Source organism: Pongo pygmaeus, chromosome 1, assembly GCF_028885625.2.
Source record: "Pongo pygmaeus isolate AG05252 chromosome 1, NHGRI_mPonPyg2-v2.0_pri, whole genome shotgun sequence".
Classification (NCBI taxonomy): Eukaryota; Metazoa; Chordata; class Mammalia; order Primates; family Hominidae; genus Pongo; species Pongo pygmaeus.
Window position 1 is genome coordinate 184,219,885 of NC_072373.2, and position 18,453 is coordinate 184,238,337.

Genomic DNA, 18,453 nt, shown 5'->3' on the forward strand with positions numbered 1-18,453 from the left:
TGTGTGGGTAGCTTAGAGATAATGGTTAGGGCACTTCCCCACCTGTCATGTGTGTCACTGAGGCTAGCTTCATCCAGGATAAACAGCTCCTTCAACTCGCCCAGAGAGAAGTGACGCTCTACATCCTGCTCCTCATCCACCACACAGCTGCTCAGTGCCTTCTTGTGGCTCTGACGCTGGAAGATCTTCTCCTCAATGGTCCCTGCCTGGGGAAGAGGAGGTGGAGAATGTCAAAAGATACAGCACTTAGCCATCCTCATAAAAATGGAGCAGGAAAACCAAAGGGTTGAAACTACAGCTACCCGAGAAGGGGAGATGAATAAAAAGTATGAGTCCCAGAACATCATCTCTACTCAGCTGAGGCCCATTTTCCCAGTCTGTCTCCTGAGAACATGACATGAATAGTCTGCCCACTCAAGCTACTTTCTATACTAATGAAGGGTCCCAGGGCCTGGCTAAATCCCTTCAGGGTGAACTGAGGTTTGTCTGCTGCAGCTTCAGATTTCTGCACCAAGCCCAACTCTAATTCATTCAATAAATATCATTTAGGTATCTATTCTATTCCAGACCCTGTGCTGACATTAGGATACAAAAAAGAATCATATATATCCCCTATCCTTGGGCTCCTAGACAAACATTTAAACAGTTGATACAATGATAGAAATCTGTACAGGGTAACTGTGAGTCCATAAGGATGGTAGAGTAGAACAGTATTGAAAACTTGAAACTCTATCCTTGAGCTCAGTCTTGAAAATGAGTAGACAGTTTGTAAGAAAAGACACAAAGAAAGGCATTCCCAGCATAGGAACAAAGGAATACTACTGGCCTATTGGAGGACTGTGAGGAGTTCAGGCTAACTAGAGGTTGGTGGGAGTATAGTAAGAGCTGAGACTGGAAAGTCAGCAGAGGCCACATTAAAGAACCTTGGGGACAGGCACGGTGGCTCACGCCTGTAATCCCTGCAATTTGGGAGGCCGAGGCAGGCAGATCACAAAGTCAGGAGTTCAAGACCAGCCTGACCAACATGGCAAAACCCCGTCTCTACTAAAAATGCAAAAATTAGCCAGGCGTGGTGGTGGGCACCTGTAATCCCAGCTACTCAGGAGAAGCAGGAGAATCGCTTGAACCCGGGAGGCAGAGGTTGCAGTGAGCCGAGATTGTGCCATTGCACTCCAGCCTGGGCAGCAAGAGCAAGACTCCATCTCAAAAAAAAAAAACCAAAAAACAAACCTTGGATGCCATGCTGAAGGCCTTAATCTTGTCTTTGAAGAGATGAAAAGTAAAATCTGAATTTTTGGAAAGCTCCTTCTGGAAGCAGTATGTGAACAATGGGTTGGGATAAGACAGAAGTAAACAATTAGGAAGCTGCTGCAATATCCAAGTGACAGATGATCATGACCTCAGGAGGGCTTGGAGAGCAGGGTTAGTAAAAATCAGTGAAAACTGGTGGGAATCTGGTTATTAGGAGAAAAGAATAGTCCAGTAAGATTATTCCCAGTTTTGGGTTGGGTGGATAATGGAGCCATTAAGAACAACATTCAGAAGGGGAGCCAGGTGTGGTGGCTCATGCCGTTAATCCCAGCACTTGGGAAGGCCAAGGTGGATCGCTTGAGTCCAGATGTTCAAGACCAGCCTAGGCAACATAGCAAGACCCCTTCTCTACAAAAAATAAAGAAAAAAATTATCCGGGTGTGATGGCACACACCTGTAGCCCCAGCTACTTCAGGGGGTTGGAGGTGGGAGGTTGAAGCTGCAGTGGGCCATGATCGTGCCACTATACTCCAGCTTAGGCAACAGAAAGAAACTGTCTCAAAATCAATCAGTTAATCAGAAGGAAGGGGAATGAGTTTAGTCATGATACTGCTAAAGTGCTCATTAGAAATCTAAGTGGAAATGTAGATTAAGTGGTGGAAATAGGGATTTAGAGCTCAGGTAAGAGATCTGGGCTAAAATTTTATAGTTAGAGATTTGTCAGTATAATGAGTAATCAGAGAGGTAGAAGAACCAGAGTGGAGTTTCCAAAGACAAGAAAAAAAAAAATTTTTTTTAAGACGGGATCTTGTTCTGTCACCCAGGCTAGAGTGGCACAATCCTAGCTCACTATAGCCTCGAACTCCTAGCCTCAAGTGATCCTCCGGCACCCAGCCTAGAAGAGCATTTTTTAAGGGATTAGTAATCAACAGTGTGAGATACACAAAGAGGAAAAATCAATAGTCTCCTGTTTTGGCAATTAGGAAGTCAGTAGTATATTTGAAGGTAGGTTCAGTGGTATAAGGAGTCTGATGAGTGAGTAGAAGATGAGTTAGGTAGGAAATTTGAGAGAAATGGTAGATGCTTGAAATGGTTGAAGGAAATGAGATATGGCCCACCTCAAAAAGAGAACATGAATTTGTGGTAGTACCAACCTGTAAATGCAATGTAGCTGGTGTAGAAGCTGAAAACAGCTCAAATAATCCAACTGGAATGGGTATTGGGAAAAAGAGTAGCTGAAAGGATGCACAATGAAGACTGGGCTAAATAAACAAGGAAGTTAAGCCAGATGAGTGGGAGGGTGGGAAGGGGAGAGGCTACAGAAACATTAGGCTGAAGCAGATACAGCAGGTATGTGAAAGCTAGGAGGACAAGAAGTGAGAGTAGAATGACAGTTATTAAGGTTCTGGGTTCTAACAAGTTCCACAGTGTGATCTTAGGAATAATTAGACAAAGGGGGGTTGAGATGAGGTCAAGGAAACATGAAGGCCAGAGTGCTGGATAACCACATGGTCCTCAACGTCAGCCAGTATGATTGCTGGATTTGGGAAAGAAATGAAGGCTGAGCTAATGTCCAAAGTCATCAATGAATTAGGAATATAGCAGAGGATAGAGGACTGCAGCAAGGAAGAAAAGAGGGTAGTCAAGTCCAACAACATAAGCTGCAAGAGAGGAACTATGGGATGGATGGTCTGAAGGTGATAATTGATAACTTGGAGAATGCAAATAGGACAGGGGATGAGAGAAGATTACAAGGCCAGTGACACAGCAGAAATCATGTATGAGGGAAGGTGTCCTGTGAAAAGGATGTACTGAACAAGTGTCCAGATGGCACAGTAAGAATGGTTTGAGGGATTGGGGTGGAGAGAAGGGGAGGGAGAACGGAAGAATAAAGGACTCACTTCTGGGCCCATAGCTTGGCTACTGCTAGAGGCAGAAAGGCCAAAGAGAGGCACTAAGGAACAAGATGGTCCTGAAGATCTCGTTCCATGACCCACCCCTACTATGACTACTATCACCATCCTTACAGACAGCAGGCGGTAGATATAGCAAGTCTTCTTTTGACCATCTCGCCAGACCCGGGCCATGGCTTGTTCATCATTGGCTGGGTTCCAGTCAGGGTCAAACATGACCAGCCGGTTAGCCCCAATGAGATTGAGGCCACAGCCCCCAGCTTTGCTGCTCAGCATGAAGACAAAGTCAGGGCTCTGGAAAGAGAAGAAACAGGAGAAAAGGAACCTCTTATAGCCTAAACTGAGATCCTGCTCAGCCCAACCAGCTCCCCTCTCATGCCTCTATACTACTCAGTACCAATTGTGAAAACCACCAGTTTATCTGCTCACCAGCCAGCCAATCCCAACACACAAAGTCAGTTTCCAGCCCAGCCATCACCAACCAGACAAATCCTACCATATCCACTAGGGGAAGAAAAAAAACCAACCAGACAAATCCTACCATATCCACTAGGGGAAGAAAAAAAAAAAAAAATCAAGGTAACCCCTTATAGCTTCTCTATCATTCCTTAATTCTGATGATACTGCATTGGTGGTGTGGGGATGGGGATGTGCATTTACCGATGGACTATTGAAGCGTTCTACAACCTTGGCTCGCTTCTTAATGGACATCGTGCCATCCAGGCGGACGTATAAGTACCTGAAGGGGGATTCGAGACCCAAGAAAATAAAGCTTCAATGATTAGGGGGAAAAAAATTTAAAAATAAAATTTTTTTTAAAAAGACCCAAGAAAGCAGAGTCCTTTGGAGTGAGAGCTACTGAAGGGACTGAAATAACCGTGCTTGAGGCCCTAAGCTCCCAAAGGCAGGGGCAGGGAGCTAGAGGCCAAGACTCTTTCCTAAGGGAGTACCTGAAGGACTAGGGGATCTTCTACTTGGAGATAGAGCTGGGGCCATCATAGCAATAAGGGAAGATATCTTCAGGGAAAGCCTTTATGTGCCCAGATCTTGGCCCACATCCACAAATCAGAACTAGACAGACAGTAGGGGAGGGGTATATCCCCCTTTGGCATCCTGGTTAGGCTCTTCCCTACCTTCGGGCACGGCACAGCTTCTCAAAGAGATCCAAAGTCTGGGTGTAATTCGACACCAGCACTACTTTGTCACTGCTACGGCTTCGGGTCACCGCCAGAATATAATCCAGGACCAGCATCTTACCTGGGAAGAGCAGCAACCAGCAGTCCCCTACTGGCTGTCCCAATGGCCCAGGCTTCTTACTCTTGATATCCTGCCTTGAAACAGGACAGCCCTAGCACACAAAAAAATCTCCCACCCTCCTCCTAGAGAAGCCCAAATACTGGTAGGAAAAGGGTCACCTGACAGCTGGGGCTCCAGGGCCTTAGAGCTATAACCAGGAGGGAAGAGGTCCAAGGCACCCACAAAGCCATCCTCCTCTTCCACACACTTATCATGGATTAGAGCTGGATCTGGGAGAAAACAAAACAAAACCCAGATACTTTGCTTTCTGAAGTTTCCACTTCAGTGTTCACTAGAACTCCCTCTAGAAGCCTAGCCCAAAAGGCCTTCCTCAACATCAGACTTGCTTGATCTTCATCCTACCAAATTCCAACAGGATATAGTCGGTGCCATCTGGGACGATGGATGAACAATCTCACTCACTAATGTGTTCTCCCAACAAGAAGGGAGCTATAACAGAGCAGGCAAGGTTTCTTTGTTATTTTTCCTCCTGCCCAACACTGTATATGAGCATGTGTACACGCAAGCACTCACAAACAGTCGACACATCCCAGGTCATCAAGCATGGGCTGGACAGAAGATGAGTTCAATTTTCCAAAGCAAAGGGTCTGGTAAACAGAATCCACAATGCAGGGTTCATGCCTTGGTAGGGCTGGAATCACATGTGGCCTCTATGAGGATGACTCTGGATGAGTTTTAGTGAGGGTCGCCAGGCCACTACAGGAACCTACCCTCCCTTGCTCACTCTCACAGAGGACACCAGGACACAAGCCCAACTCACGATTACAAAGCTTCTTTAGCGAGGTGATGGAAGAAAGGGAAGACACACTCATCTTGCCCTCACGCAATTCTTCTGCTGGTTTGGCTTGTCTCAGAAACCTCTTGTATAACTCAGTCTGAAGGGGTGTCAGCCTAAAAAAGGCAGCTGGGTCAGTGGAAAAAGCTAGACCACCCTCCTGCCCTCTGAGAACACCCTGAGAGCCCAGCCATGCTTCAGGAGCTAGGCTTTGACCCACTCACTCCACATCTTTCAGTTGAGTTCAGTACCTACAACAAACGACCTGCTCAATCTTCACAGGCAGATATTTAGAAAGGATATCAGAAGTCCTCCGTATCAGGCATCTAGAGAAAACAGGATAAAAAGGCAAGAGGCTGGTAAAATTGCCATGCTAACTACTGGAATAAAAGCTACCACCCAAAGGACCAAGACTAGCCCTCTTTTACAGTATTAAATGTCAGAGACTCAGCCAGGCGCAGTGGCTCACGCCAGCAATCCCAGCACTTTGGGAAGCCGAGGTGGGCGGATCACCTGTGGTCAGGAGTTCAAGACCAGCCTGGCCAAAATGGAGAAACCCTGTCTCTACTAAAAATATGAAAATTAGCCAAGCGTGGTGGCAGGCACCTGTAAACCCAGCTACTCGGGAAGCTGAGGCAGGAGAATCACTTGAACCCAGGAGGTGGAGGTTGCAGTGAGCCGAGATCGCCCCATTGCACTCCAGCCTGGGCAACAAGAGCGAGACTCCATCTCAAAAAAAAAAAAAAAAAAAAGTCAGAGACTCATCAGACATATGTCAAACACATCTGTATCAGGGTCTCAATTGTGGGAACAGAGACCTTCCAAACATGCTAGCTTAGACAGGCAGCACTTTCTCTTCCCCTTCAATAGGTTGCCTAGTCTTCAAGAGAAGACTGAGGCTTCCCATTGAGACAGGAGCTCTAACAGGAAAAGCAAGCTGTAAATTATTAAGTCCTTAGGGGAGTTTCTGCTTGCATTTGTCCAAATGCCTACTGCTACATGGCCCCAGGCTAAATGAAATTAAGCATAGACCTCCTGGGAAGACTAGGAAGGATAGGTATCAGGCACCTAAGAAGCAGATCTTAAGAAAACACCAATTCTTCTTCCTGCCATCTAATTTTTTTTTTTTTTTTTTTTTTTTTGAGACGGAGTCTTGCTCTGTCACCCAGGCTGGGGTGCAGTGGCGCAGCTCAGCTCACTCCAACCTCCGCCTCCCGAGTTCAAGCGATTCTCCAGCCTCTCCCTCCAGAGTAACTGGGACTACAGGTGCACCCCCCACACCCGGCTAATTTTTGTATTTTTAGTAGAGATGGGAGTTTCCCCATGTTGGCCAGGCTGGTCTCGAACTCCTTACCTCAAGTGATCCACCCACCTCGGCTTCCCAAAGTGGTGGGATTATAGGCGTGAGCCACCACGCCCGTCCTGCCATCTAAAATTGGTAGGGAGAGGTAGCCAGGTAGCCAGGCAGTTGTTGGGAAGGGCAGGAGGACTCTTTAGAATGTAACCTATCAAGTGTGCATACCACCTCTGGACAAAGGAGTCCAGAATGTGCCTACCCCCTGGGTTATGTAACTCCCATGAAAAAGTCAGTCCTCTTAGCCTGGGAGCCACAACCACCTTTCAGATCTTCTCCTACCTGTCACAGAATGACTATGGGGCCCGGAAAGAGAAGCCTAATGTTTCGGGTCTGAGACCAACTGACAGGAAGCTTCTGAAATACTAGTAGTGCTCCAAGGTATACTTTGCTCAAGAAGTCCAGCAGCATCAGAGAAGAGCTTCCTCAGCAGGCTGATAAACAGACCAAAACCAGACCACAGAGCCCAAGCCAGAAAGAAAGCAGGCACTTCACCTCCAAGACTCCCTTGTTTATTCAGTGGCCATAGTTAGGACACAGATCCCACTCCCTTCCTAGAATCCCAGCCTTTGAGGGCTCTAGAGAGGCAAAGCCCCCAAAGGATTGGCCATGGATGGTTTGGGAGGCAATTCTAATGACTTCGCTTGAGGTCATTACCTATTCACAATGCTGGTAAGCTCCCGCAGCCGCTCCTCTCCTAGCTGCCTGTCTGCCTCACTAGCAGCAGCGTCTCGACCCTTCAAAATTGGCAATTCAAAATGCTTCTTGAATTCATGGGCAGTCCCTAAACACAGGAGAGAAGGAAAACAGAAGAATGTGGAAAAGGAATGATTTCCCACAGCTAGTGATGGCAGACTACCTTCTCACAAACCAGCCTTCCTACCAAGAACAAGGCTAAACAAAATATAGGCCAATTTCTGTTTAACAGATCAGAGAGGTATCAAAGCAGTGAAGACTTGAAAGGCCAAAAGTGAGATAGGTTAAAATCCAAATATATAATTACTTAGAGTAAATGTAAATGGATTGAATAGTCCACTAAAAAGACAAACATGGCCAGAGTGGATTTTTTTTTTTTTTTCTGCGACGGAGTCCTGCTCTGTCACCCAGGCTGGAGTGCAGTGACGCAATCTCGGCTCACTGCAACCTCTGCCTCCCAGGTTCAGGCAATTTTCCTAACTCAGCCTCCCGAGTAGTTGGGATTACAGGCACTCCCTCTCCGTGCCCGGGTAATTTTTGTATTTCTAGTAGAGACGGGGTTTCACCATGTTGGCCACGCTGGTCTCGAACTCCTGATCTTGTGATCTGCCCGCCTCAGCCTCCCAAAGTGTTGGGATTACAGGCGTGAGCCACCATGCCCAGCCAATTTTTTTTTTGAGACAGGTTCTCTCCCTGTCGCCCAGGCTGGAATGCAATGGGGCAATCATGGCTCACCACAGCCGCAACCTCCCAAGTAGCTGGGACTACAGGCGCATGCCACCACACTCAGCTAACTTTTGTATTTTTTTGGTAGAGATGGGATTTTGCCATGTTGCCCAGGCTGGTCTTGAACTCCTGGGCTCAAGGTACCCTCCCGCCTTGGTCTCCCAAAGTGCTGGGATTACAGTTGTGAGCCACCACACCTGGCCACATTGAGAGAAATTAAAGATGACCTAAACAAGTTGAGAGACAGATCATATTAATATATTGGAAGGTTCCGTATTATAAAAATGAAGGATCTTTCAGAATTTATCTGTTTCAATATAGCCCAATTAAAATCCAGTTAGAGTTTTTTGATGGGTATGGCAGGCAGTAGGGGTATAAATTGACAAGTTGATTCTAAAATTTACATGGGAATGCAAAGGGCCAAGAATATCTAGGACAATGTTAAGGAGTAAGAATATAGTTGGAGCCTGAGCAGATTTCTTGAGCTCAAGAGTTCAAGACCAGCCTTGGCAACATGGCAAAACCCCACCTCTACCCAAAATACAAAAATTAGCCAGGCGTGATGGTGTGTGCCTGTTGTCCCAGCTACTCAGGAGGCTGAGGCAGGAGGATCACTAGAGCCTGGAAGTTAAGGCTGCAGTGAGCCATGATCTCACCACCGCATTCCAGCCTGGGTGACAAAGCGAGACCCTGTGTCAAAATAAAAAATAAAATAAAATAAAATAAAGACTATAGTTGGAATAGTCACACTAATGGATATCAAGACTTATTAGGCCACAGTAAATAAAGCAGAGAAGTACTGACACAAGGAGACAAACAGACCAGAGGAACAGAATAGAGTCCATAAATAGAGCAACACATATATGAACATTTGATTTATGAAGAAGGTAGCACTGCAAAGCAATGGGGGAAAGAACGGTTTTTTCAATATATGATGCAGGGTGAACCAGATATCCAGATAGAAAAAGATGGAAGCCAGGCATAGGGGCTCATGCCCGTAATTCCAGCAGTTTGGGAGGCTGATGCAAGAGAATCATTTGAACCCAGGAATTCAAGACCAGCCTGAGCAACATAGTGAGACCCCATCTCTATAAAAAATTTAAAAGTTAGCCAGTAGTGGTGGCATATGCCTGTAGTTCCAGCTACTCAGGAGGCCAAGGTGGGAGGATTGCTTGAGCCCAGGAAGTTGAGGGTACAGTGAGCTATGACTGCAACACTGTACTCCAGCCTGGGCAACAGAGACTCTGTCTCAACAAACAAAACCAAACCAGTAGAATAAATTCTAGTGTACTCATAACATGGAATAGTATGCAATTATGAAAATGAACAAACTACTGCTACACATAATGTGGATAAACTTTATAAACATAATGTTGAACAAAAGAAACCAGATGTAAAGGAATACATACTATATGATTTCATTTACATAAATTAAAAAATAGGCAAAACCAACCTATAGTGTCAGGAAGGAGTTTGCTGCTGGGACAAAAGGAGAGGATAGTGATTAGAAAAGTGGCTACTGAGAGAGTGTTAGTAATTGATCTGATGGTGGTTACAGAAATGTGTTCACTTGGTCATAATCTTGCCACTCAGCAGGTTCTCTGCCTACTCTTGAGCACTGGCAAGTTGGGGTGACACTAACACACCCTTTCACAAATATATGTGTGGTTGCCAGGGATTAGGGGAGGGAGGAATGAGGAGTTTTTATTATTATTACTATTTTAGAGACAGGGCCTTGCTCTGTTGCCCAGGCTAGAGTAGAGTGGCATGATCACAGCCTCCTGAATAGCTAGGACCACCAGCACACACCACCACACCCAGCTAATTTTCTTATTTTGTAGAGACGAGGTCTCACTATGTTGCCCAGGCTGGTCTTGAACTGGCCTCAAGTGATCTTCCCACCCCAGCCTCTCAAAGCACTGGGAGGGGAGGGGAGAGGAGTTATTGGGTAGATTTTCAGCTTAGCAAATAGAAAAAAAAAATCTAAAGATGGATGATGGTGATGGTTGCACAAAGTGAATGTACTTAATACCACTGAATTGTTACACTTAAAAACAGTTAAAATGATTTTTAAAAAACACACATCTGCCCAAGACAGAGCTTGCTCTGAGGCCAAAGCTCTTGTAAGGGAGCTAGGGTCTGAGGAACAAAAAATAATAATTCCACCCTCAGCTCATCATGACACCACTCCCTGTATAGCCCCTGCCACCTCTGCAATGGAAAAATGGCCGACATGAGCTTTGCTGAGTTGCTCAGCAGATCCAAGGCCTCCCAATGGCTTTGCTACTCCCTGACAAGAGAAGCCTTCCTACAAGAGTGCCTAGTGACCCACATATAATTAGCATTCTCTTTCTCTCCTCAGCTGGAGTTATACTTCCAAAGACAAGGCAGGGCTCCTCTCTGATGTGGCAAACAAGGCTAGATTCTTACCTAGGATGCCGGAATTAACAAAATGTACCAAGCTGAAATACTCAAGCAGATCATTCTGGATGGGAGTTCCGGAGATGAGCACCCGCCGGCTGGTGTTCAAGCTGTCCAGGGCTTGGTAAGTCTGATTCTCAGAGTTCTTGAGCCTGTGTCCCTGCAAGAGAATCCTTATTCAGAGCGCAATGTGGCATTCCCTATACGGTAGCAAAGTCTCATGTAGACAGGAAAAGAGGAGTCAAAAACATTCTAGGCTGGGCGCCGTGGCTCATGCCTGTAATCCCAGCATTTTGGGAGGCCGAGATGGGCGGATCACTTGATCCCAGGAGTTCCAGACCAGCCTGGCCAATGTGGTGAAACCCCATCTCTACAAAACATACAAAAATTAGCTGGGCATAGTAGCTTACACCCATAGCCCCAGCTACTTGGGAGGCTGAGGTGGGAACATCGCTTGAGTCCAGGAGGTCGAGGCTTCAGTGAGCCATGAGTGCACTGCAATCCTCCCACCTCAGCCTCCTGAGTAGCTGGGACTACAGGCATATGCCACCACTATAGTGACATAGTGAGAAACTGTCTCAACAAAAAACAAAAGCATTACAGGTTCTAGGGCCTTGGGAACTAGGCAGGGGGCAGCATGAGAGAGGGTTCACCCACTTGACTATGGAGAATGTTAGGCTCAAAAGACAGACTTCCTGTTTCCAGACCAGTGCTATACCCATAAAGCAAAGATTCCCTCTGTTTCTTTCCATCCCTTTCCCTGCCCCACCTCCAGAGCCTTGGCAGCCCACCTATACTCTTCAGAGATCATGTGGACATATGACAAACCCATGCTTTCAGGGAGTCCTCCCCTCCACATCAGCCTACCCAACTCAGAACCTTCTGAGCCAGACGCCTTCTGTATTAGACTCCAGGCCTTGTCTGGGCCATCAGTGTTAAGGGGACTTGGACCAGGCTCCATGTCCCACCAGAATCCTCACAGCTAATAGAGCTAAAGAGCTTCCCTCTGCTTCCCTTCACATCTCTTCCCCAATCCCTATTCTCCCTGTCCTGTCCTCCCATTCTCTCCACACCTCTACTACTTCTTTTAAGCCTTTTTCAAGAAAATCATAAAGGACAACCTTCCCTCTTTCTCCAAGAACTACATGGGCAAGATCAGGCCCATACCTTTTCTACATCCAGCCCCATACCTTTTCTACATCCAGCCCCATACCGGGGAAGGCACACAAAACTCAACCACTCAACCAAGAATCAGCAATCAGTCTTGCTCCCTTGGGTCAGGCTTTGACAACGCAATTAAACACAGACCCTTCACTGACTCTTCCATCTATAGCATCAAGTCCAAGCTCTTTAAGCTCACTAGCTTAGCATTCAAAGCCCTTCTCAATGAGGCCCCAGTGAACTTCTCTGACACTCTCCAAGCTTGTCACAGTCCAGGAATCCTGACCTTGTCACTCCTAATGCTGGATTTCCTTATGTCTCTTTGCCCATGCCACCCCTCTGCCTAGAGCTCTTTTCCACAGGCAAGTTCCTCAGATGTCACCTCCTATGCAAAGCCTTCCTCAGTGACTCCAGGCTGCTTGTCTCTCTCTGTGCTCCTGTGGCACTATATACATAATGGCTGCTACTATTTAGTGAACCTGTTTAATGTGGTAGGCATGGTACTAACTAAACACTTTACCTGTATTCTGTTCTGTAATCCACACGAATGGAAATTGTATTATCCATTTTAGAGATGAAGAAACTAAGATTCAGAGAGGTAAACAGTTATCCAAAATCATGCTGGTAGAAAGTAGCAGAGCTGGGATTTGAACTCAGGTCTGTATGACTCTGAGTCTGGACACTGTACCACTCTGCCCTCATCCATAATATATATACTAGAGTACTAATCACACTGTACTGTATCTTCTCAACTAGGCAGAGACTAGGATTTCTTAAGGCAGAGACTATGTCAGATTCACCTGTATAATTTCAGTGTATAGGACAAAGCTCAGTGAATGTTAGTTGAATGAAAGAATGAAATAATGACCAATGTTGCTATTAAAGATTAAATAAACCAGCGGGGCATGGTGGCTCATGCCTGTAATCCTAGCACTTTGGGAGGTTAAGGCAGGTGGATCACCTGAGGTCAGAAGTTCGAGTCCAGCCTGGCCAACATGGTGAAACCCTGTCTCTACTAAAAATACAAAAATTAGCTGGGTGTGGTGGCATGTGCCTGCCTCCCCAGTTCAAGCAATTCTTGTGCCTCAGCTTCCTGAGTAGCTGGTATTACAGGCCTGTGTTACTATGCCGGGCTAACTTTTGTATTTTTAGTAGAAACAGGGTTTCACCATGTTGGCCAGGCTAGTCTTGAAATCTTGACCTCAAGTGATCCACCCGCCTCAGCCTTCCAAATTCCTGGGATTACAGGTGTGAGCTACCGCATTTGGCCTAGAAATTTGATTAAAAAAAAAATTATTAGAGGCTCCAAGTACTAGCCCTAAAAAAAGCCTTAGACTTCTGAACTTAAGAGGGAAATGAGACTTGAAAGTCAGAGGAAATCACCCAACAGGTCCAGGGGAAATGGGTACCAACAATTAGATCTTCTAAACTGAAGCTCCCTGAGGGACAGCATTGTGAGATCTCCAGGGCCTGACACATAAAAGGCACTTAATAAATAACCCAGCGAATGAAATGGGCTGCCACACTATCCTGTCTCTGCAAAAGAGAAAGCCAACCCCAGCTCCCTATTGGACCAGTCACTAAGGATCCACATGGGTCTCGATGAGGAGCACAGGGACAACCCTTCCATACCCAAGGCAAGCTTCTTCCTGCACCAAGCATCCAAGGCAGAGAGGGATAGGAAAAAGAGCCACGACTTGGAATCTCACACCTGCATTCACATTCCAGCTTACTATGTACTCGCTGGGTGAACCTGGGCAAGTCACTACGCACTTCCCTGAGTTTGTCTCCTAATCTTTAAGATTGAGATGATGATGAGGTCAATCCCTCTGCTATTTATACACTTGTACAAAGTGCTCCCATATATCCTCTCTTGATCTGGATCATATCCCTTTCAAGTAGCCCATGTGCCATCCACTCTACAGATGAAGAAACAATCTCAGAGCAGTCTCGTCTGTGGAAAGTCACACTTGTAAGTGGCAAAGCCAGAGCCAATCCCATGTCTTTTGATTGAGGATCAAAGATTTTGTACATAGAAGTTATTATAAAAAACTGTGTTCCAGAGAAAGGCGTTAGCTGGGAGGAAGACGCTGTGGGAGCTGAGAACATGAAAGCCTGAAATGGCACCTTCCCTTTCCAGGGTCTCAACAGGACAAACCCTCTCCTCCCCTGGAGTAAGATGACCATCTTTTCAGGACTTTTGGTTCCTCAGATCTCTGACAGTTGACAAAAAAAAAAGGTAAACAAGTAGAAAGGTAAACAGCCAAGGGGCTGCAGTGTGATAAGGGGCAGCCTCATCCCTTGTGCCCTGCACAGAGTCAGCTCATGAAACAGGACAAAGTGGGGAAGAAAAAAACACTAAGGAGTAGAAAAAGGCTGGGCATAGTGGCTCAAACCTGTAATCCCAGCACTTTGGGAGGCCAAGGCTGCAGATTATTTGGGGCCAGGAGTTTGAGACCAGCCTGGCCGACATGGTGAAACCCCGTCTTTACTAAAAATACAAAAATTAGCCAGAGTGGTGGTGCACGCCTGTAATATCAGCTGCTTGGGTGGCTGAGGCAGGAAAATTACTTAAACCTGGGAGGCAGAGGTTGCGGTGAGCCAAGATCGCGTCGCTGCACTCCATCTGGGCAACAGAACAAGACCCTTGTCTCAAAAAAAACAAAAAGTAGAAAAAAAATTTAGAGGCTCCCTAATCCTCAAAGGCTCAACAGCTACAGCCTGCCTTCCTCTCCCACAATGCTTTGGACCCGGCTCCTGGCATAGTCCCCCTCCACAGTGATGAAGCAGATGTCAGGGCCTTGAACCACACAGGGCAGTAACATGCATACCTCACCTCAACCTGGTAAGTTCCCTACCCCTACCAGGAAGTTGGGAGTTTGAAGACCCGCCAATGACTGACCAGAAAATAGCTCACAACTAGAAAGCATGGTACCCAAAAGCAAGCTTTTTCCCTCTGTCCCCTCTCTCAAGTTCCTCAGACAACTGGGCTAATCTACAGTACCCAGAGCTGAGCCTAGCCTGCCAACTGGTTGACAGATAGGGCCAGGTCTTTCAGCCACCTCTCTACTAGAAACCTCTGGGGTATACAAAGGAGCTTAACTCTCCCAAGAAGTTGCAAACAATGACTATAGCCTCAGGGTCTCCAAGCCCACTGGGAAGTCCTGGGAAATTCTCTATAGCAGGAAGCTCCCAGCCACCCTCACTGCTTCCTAAGTACTAGCCTCTCTACTGCCATTCACACATACTGGAAAAGGCCAGGAAGTAACTACGGCCATATTCCCTTAGTCCCAGAGACAAGGAACAAGGAGTCAACACAAACTACTACTACAAGGTGTATAGACTTTCTTATCTCTGCTTTTGTTCTAGCAAGTACCCCCAGCCTGGAATAACCACCAAGAGCTTACATTTGCCAAGGCCTTATGACATACCAGGCATTGCGATAAGAGCTTTTTCTTAATAATTTCATTTAATCCTCACAATAATCCTATGAGGCAGATATTATCACCCCATTTTACTGATGTAGAAACAGAGGTTCAGCTGGTAACTTGTTGAAGGTCACACTGCTGGTAAGTGACAGAGCCAGGATACAAATAAAGGTCTCTAACTCTAGAACCTGTTCCCTGTGAAAGGAAAACAAAATCTCAGGACCCCAAACTATGCCAAAGGGAAAAGTTAAGCTTGGGAACTAGTCAAGCAAAAAAATGTCTTTCCTTTTGTTCCTAAACAGATAGCCGCAGATAGAACGCCATGCCTCTCCCCAGGTGGCCTCCCTCACCCTGACAATGTAAAAAAACAGCTCATCTTTACAGGCAGGGGACAAAGACAAGACTACAAATCCTCCCTCCCAGACAAGTGTGTATTTGACTTCTTCCTCTACTCTTTATTTACTTAACTGTATGTAAAATGCAGATTTATTGAGCTGAATGCATAACTGATGGCTCCTCTTTCCCTCCTGCCTGCTCTTGCCCCTTTATGTACGTTTGTGTGTTGTTGTTTTTTGAGACAGGGTCATGTGTGTCTGCGTATATGTGTGTTTTTTGTTTTTTTGAGACAGAGTCTTGCTCTGTCACCCAGGCTAGAGTGCAGTGGCATGATCTAGGCTCATTGCAACCTCCGCCTCCCGGGTTCAAGAGATTCTCCTGCCTCACCCTCCTGAGTAGCTGGCACCCACGATTACAGGCGCCCACGACCACGGTCGGCTAATTTTTGTAGTTTTAGTAGAGACAGGGTTTCACCATCTTGGCTGGTCTCAAACTCCTGACCTCATGATCCGCCCACCTCGGCCTCCCAAAGTGCTGGGATTACAGGTGTGAGCCACCGCGCTCGGTCATATGTGTGTTTTGAGACAGGGTTTCACACCCCATCACCCAGGATGGAGTGCAGTGGCGCAATCTCAGCTTACTTCCCCGGCTCAGCTGATTCTCCCACCTCAGCCTCCTGAGTAGCTGGGACTACAGGTGCACCACCACACCTGACTAATATTTTTATCTTTTTTAAGTAGAGGTGGGGTTTCACCATATTGCCCAGGCTGGTCCCAAACTCCTGGGCTCAAGTGATCCACTCACCTCAGCCTCTCAAAAAGTGCTGGGATTACAGGCGTGAATCATCGTGGCCAGCCCCCCTTTAAATATTGAAGTCCACAAAAACCTCTTTGGAAAAAGCACAGGCTACAGATCCTACTTTGGCTTGTGTCTCTTTTTCCCCAGAGCATCTTCAACCTTGGCAAAATAAATCTCTAAGTCGAGACTTGTCTCAGACACTTTCTGGTTTATATCCTCTAAATATTGCCACCCACACTTCAAGGTCCTTCTTTAGTCTAGGAATACTATCCGGAGGCAACAAAGCCAATCAGCCCCCAGCGTCTCACTCTCCTCAGAGTTCTAAGCATTGTTTAAGCCCTCTTTTGGCAGACAGTATCTTGTATTTTGGTATCACAGGCTCTCCCTGTCACTTGTCTCCAAGGCAGTATCCTGTCTTCAGCATTCCCCAGTGACTAGCACAGCCCTTGGAAGGCAATACTCAGTGAAGAGATTTTGACAGATTTTCTCCTACCACCCAGACTGCTGAGAGTCTAGTACCTCGTCACATATGACCAGACCAACACTTCCTTTCTGGAGGACTCCAGCATGAAGGCGGAAGGTCTCATAGGAAATGATGAGGATGGGAGAAGGCACTCTGGCTCCACGCTGGTTCATGAATCCTTCTACAACAGAAAAGGTGTCAAGGGAACAATTCAGAATCTTTTGAAAAAAAAAATAATAATAATAATAATTCGACAGTTCTTTTATTTAGCCTGGAAACAACTGATTCCACTTCAACTATTTTCAATGGAAATTCTCTTTTCTTCTACCCCTGCATTGCCCTCCACCCTGGCCATAAATGAGCATACACATAAGAAAGCAGCAGGCTGTGCAGGAGAGTGCAGCCATCTTTGTTAGGGCTCCGTACCCAGCTTTTGGTCTATTTCATCCTTAGATCCTCCATCGATGGCCAGAGGTTGGATCCTCCCTCCGAGCCATTTCCCAACCTCATTGTACCAGTTCTTCACCAGGCTGGAAGGCGACACCACCACTGCCTTGTCAATTTCTGGCTTGCACTCTGGACTCTGGCGTAAAAGTGTCCACATCAATGTGATGCACTGCAGTGTCTTTCCTAGGCCCATCTCATCAGCCATGATGCAGCCATGGCTGCCAGGGATGCGCCGACTGGTGACACACTCCCACAGGAATTTCACTCCCTAGAGAATAACAGCCTTCAGTCCACTTTGGCACCTACGCTGCTGCTGTCCCAGGGATGGTAGTCTCCCAGGCTCAGCCCCTAGCCCACACTTCGTTCCCCTCACCCTCATTTACCTCTCTCTGATGAGGCCGCAAAACCTTACTGAGAATAGGGTCAACAACCACATGGACAGGGAGTTTCTCCCTGAGAAAACACAGCAAAGAAAACATGCTCAGACATGGGCAAGGGAGCACCCTCAGGAAGCTGTGTCCTGCTGATCCAGAGGCAACAGAGGCAGCTGCCTAAGAGAAGACCTTCTTGGCTGATAAATCATAAAACCATAGCAAGTTCCTACTTTAGGAGTTAGAAAGTTAGCTCAGAGAGGGATGGGTTCCCTGTGTCATCACCTCAATCACTCCTCCTCCTGAGTGAGCATCCTGGGAAGGCAGGAGGGGATGAGGAATGCCCACTCACTGGACATGACCACAGGCTCTTCCCCAGGCAGTCTCCTTCCCCAGTCATCTACTCTCTGAAAACATACGTCAATCCTAAAGAGAAATCACACCAAAATACCCTCTGCCCTCCCAAGTATGCGTGCATGTACAGAGAACCAGAACTGCTTATGAAATACCAGTGCACATACTTGTCAAGCTTCAGCTGGTCATGAGCGCTCAGCGGGGGAGGCTCATACAGAACCAAGGCATCTTTTTCCAGGGGGTCATGGAGGGCCCGGCGGACCCCAGCCCTTTTCAGGCCCAATGCCCGAGAGCCCAGAGGACCTACAAACCAATAATCATTCCGTCACCTGAATCTATGTTTAGGAGCTCCAGCAAACCCAACTCAAATACTTGTCCTTTACATAACCTTTCCTGAGCTCCCATATGACCCTCTCTCTCTGAGAATGCCTCCAGACTCAGTTTGGGCATTTCTATATGACCATTATCCCATTCTGCTTTTTTTTTTTTTTTTGAGATGGAGTCTCACTTTATTGCCCAGGCTAGAGTGCAGTGGCACAATCTCGGCTCACTGCAACCTCTGCCTCCCAGGTTCAAGCAATTCTCCTGCCTCAGCCTCCCAAGAAGCTGGGATTATAGGCTCCCGCCACCACACCTGGCTAA

At 46.7% G+C, this 18,453-nt stretch overlaps 1 protein-coding gene across 3 annotated transcripts in view; it reads right to left on the minus strand.

Annotated features, from left to right (window-relative positions):
• RAD54L (RAD54 like) overlaps positions 1-18,453 on the minus strand; it is a 30,737-nt gene that overhangs the window by 450 nt on the left and 11,834 nt on the right. Inside the window, exons 5-17 of one of the 3 annotated variants that reach the window (XM_054489477.2) lie at positions 17,979-18,114; positions 17,470-17,539; positions 17,066-17,354; positions 16,696-16,820; positions 10,463-10,613; positions 7,268-7,394; positions 5,508-5,582; positions 5,242-5,372; positions 4,580-4,690; positions 4,298-4,421; positions 3,825-3,903; positions 3,279-3,458; positions 43-206 (exon numbers count right to left, since the gene is read on the minus strand). In XM_054489477.2, the coding sequence (XP_054345452.1) occupies positions 43-206; positions 3,279-3,458; positions 3,825-3,903; positions 4,298-4,421; positions 4,580-4,690; positions 5,242-5,372; positions 5,508-5,582; positions 7,268-7,394; positions 10,463-10,613; positions 16,696-16,820; positions 17,066-17,354; positions 17,470-17,539; positions 17,979-18,114 (1,762 nt within the window). Of the gene's footprint in view, positions 1-42; positions 207-3,278; positions 3,459-3,824; positions 3,904-4,297; positions 4,452-4,579; positions 4,691-5,241; positions 5,373-5,507; positions 5,583-7,267; positions 7,395-10,462; positions 10,614-16,695; positions 16,821-17,065; positions 17,355-17,469; positions 17,540-17,978; positions 18,115-18,453 lie in introns of all 3 variants that reach the window. The other 2 variants (XM_063665127.1, XM_054489486.2) reach the window with 2 other exon arrangements.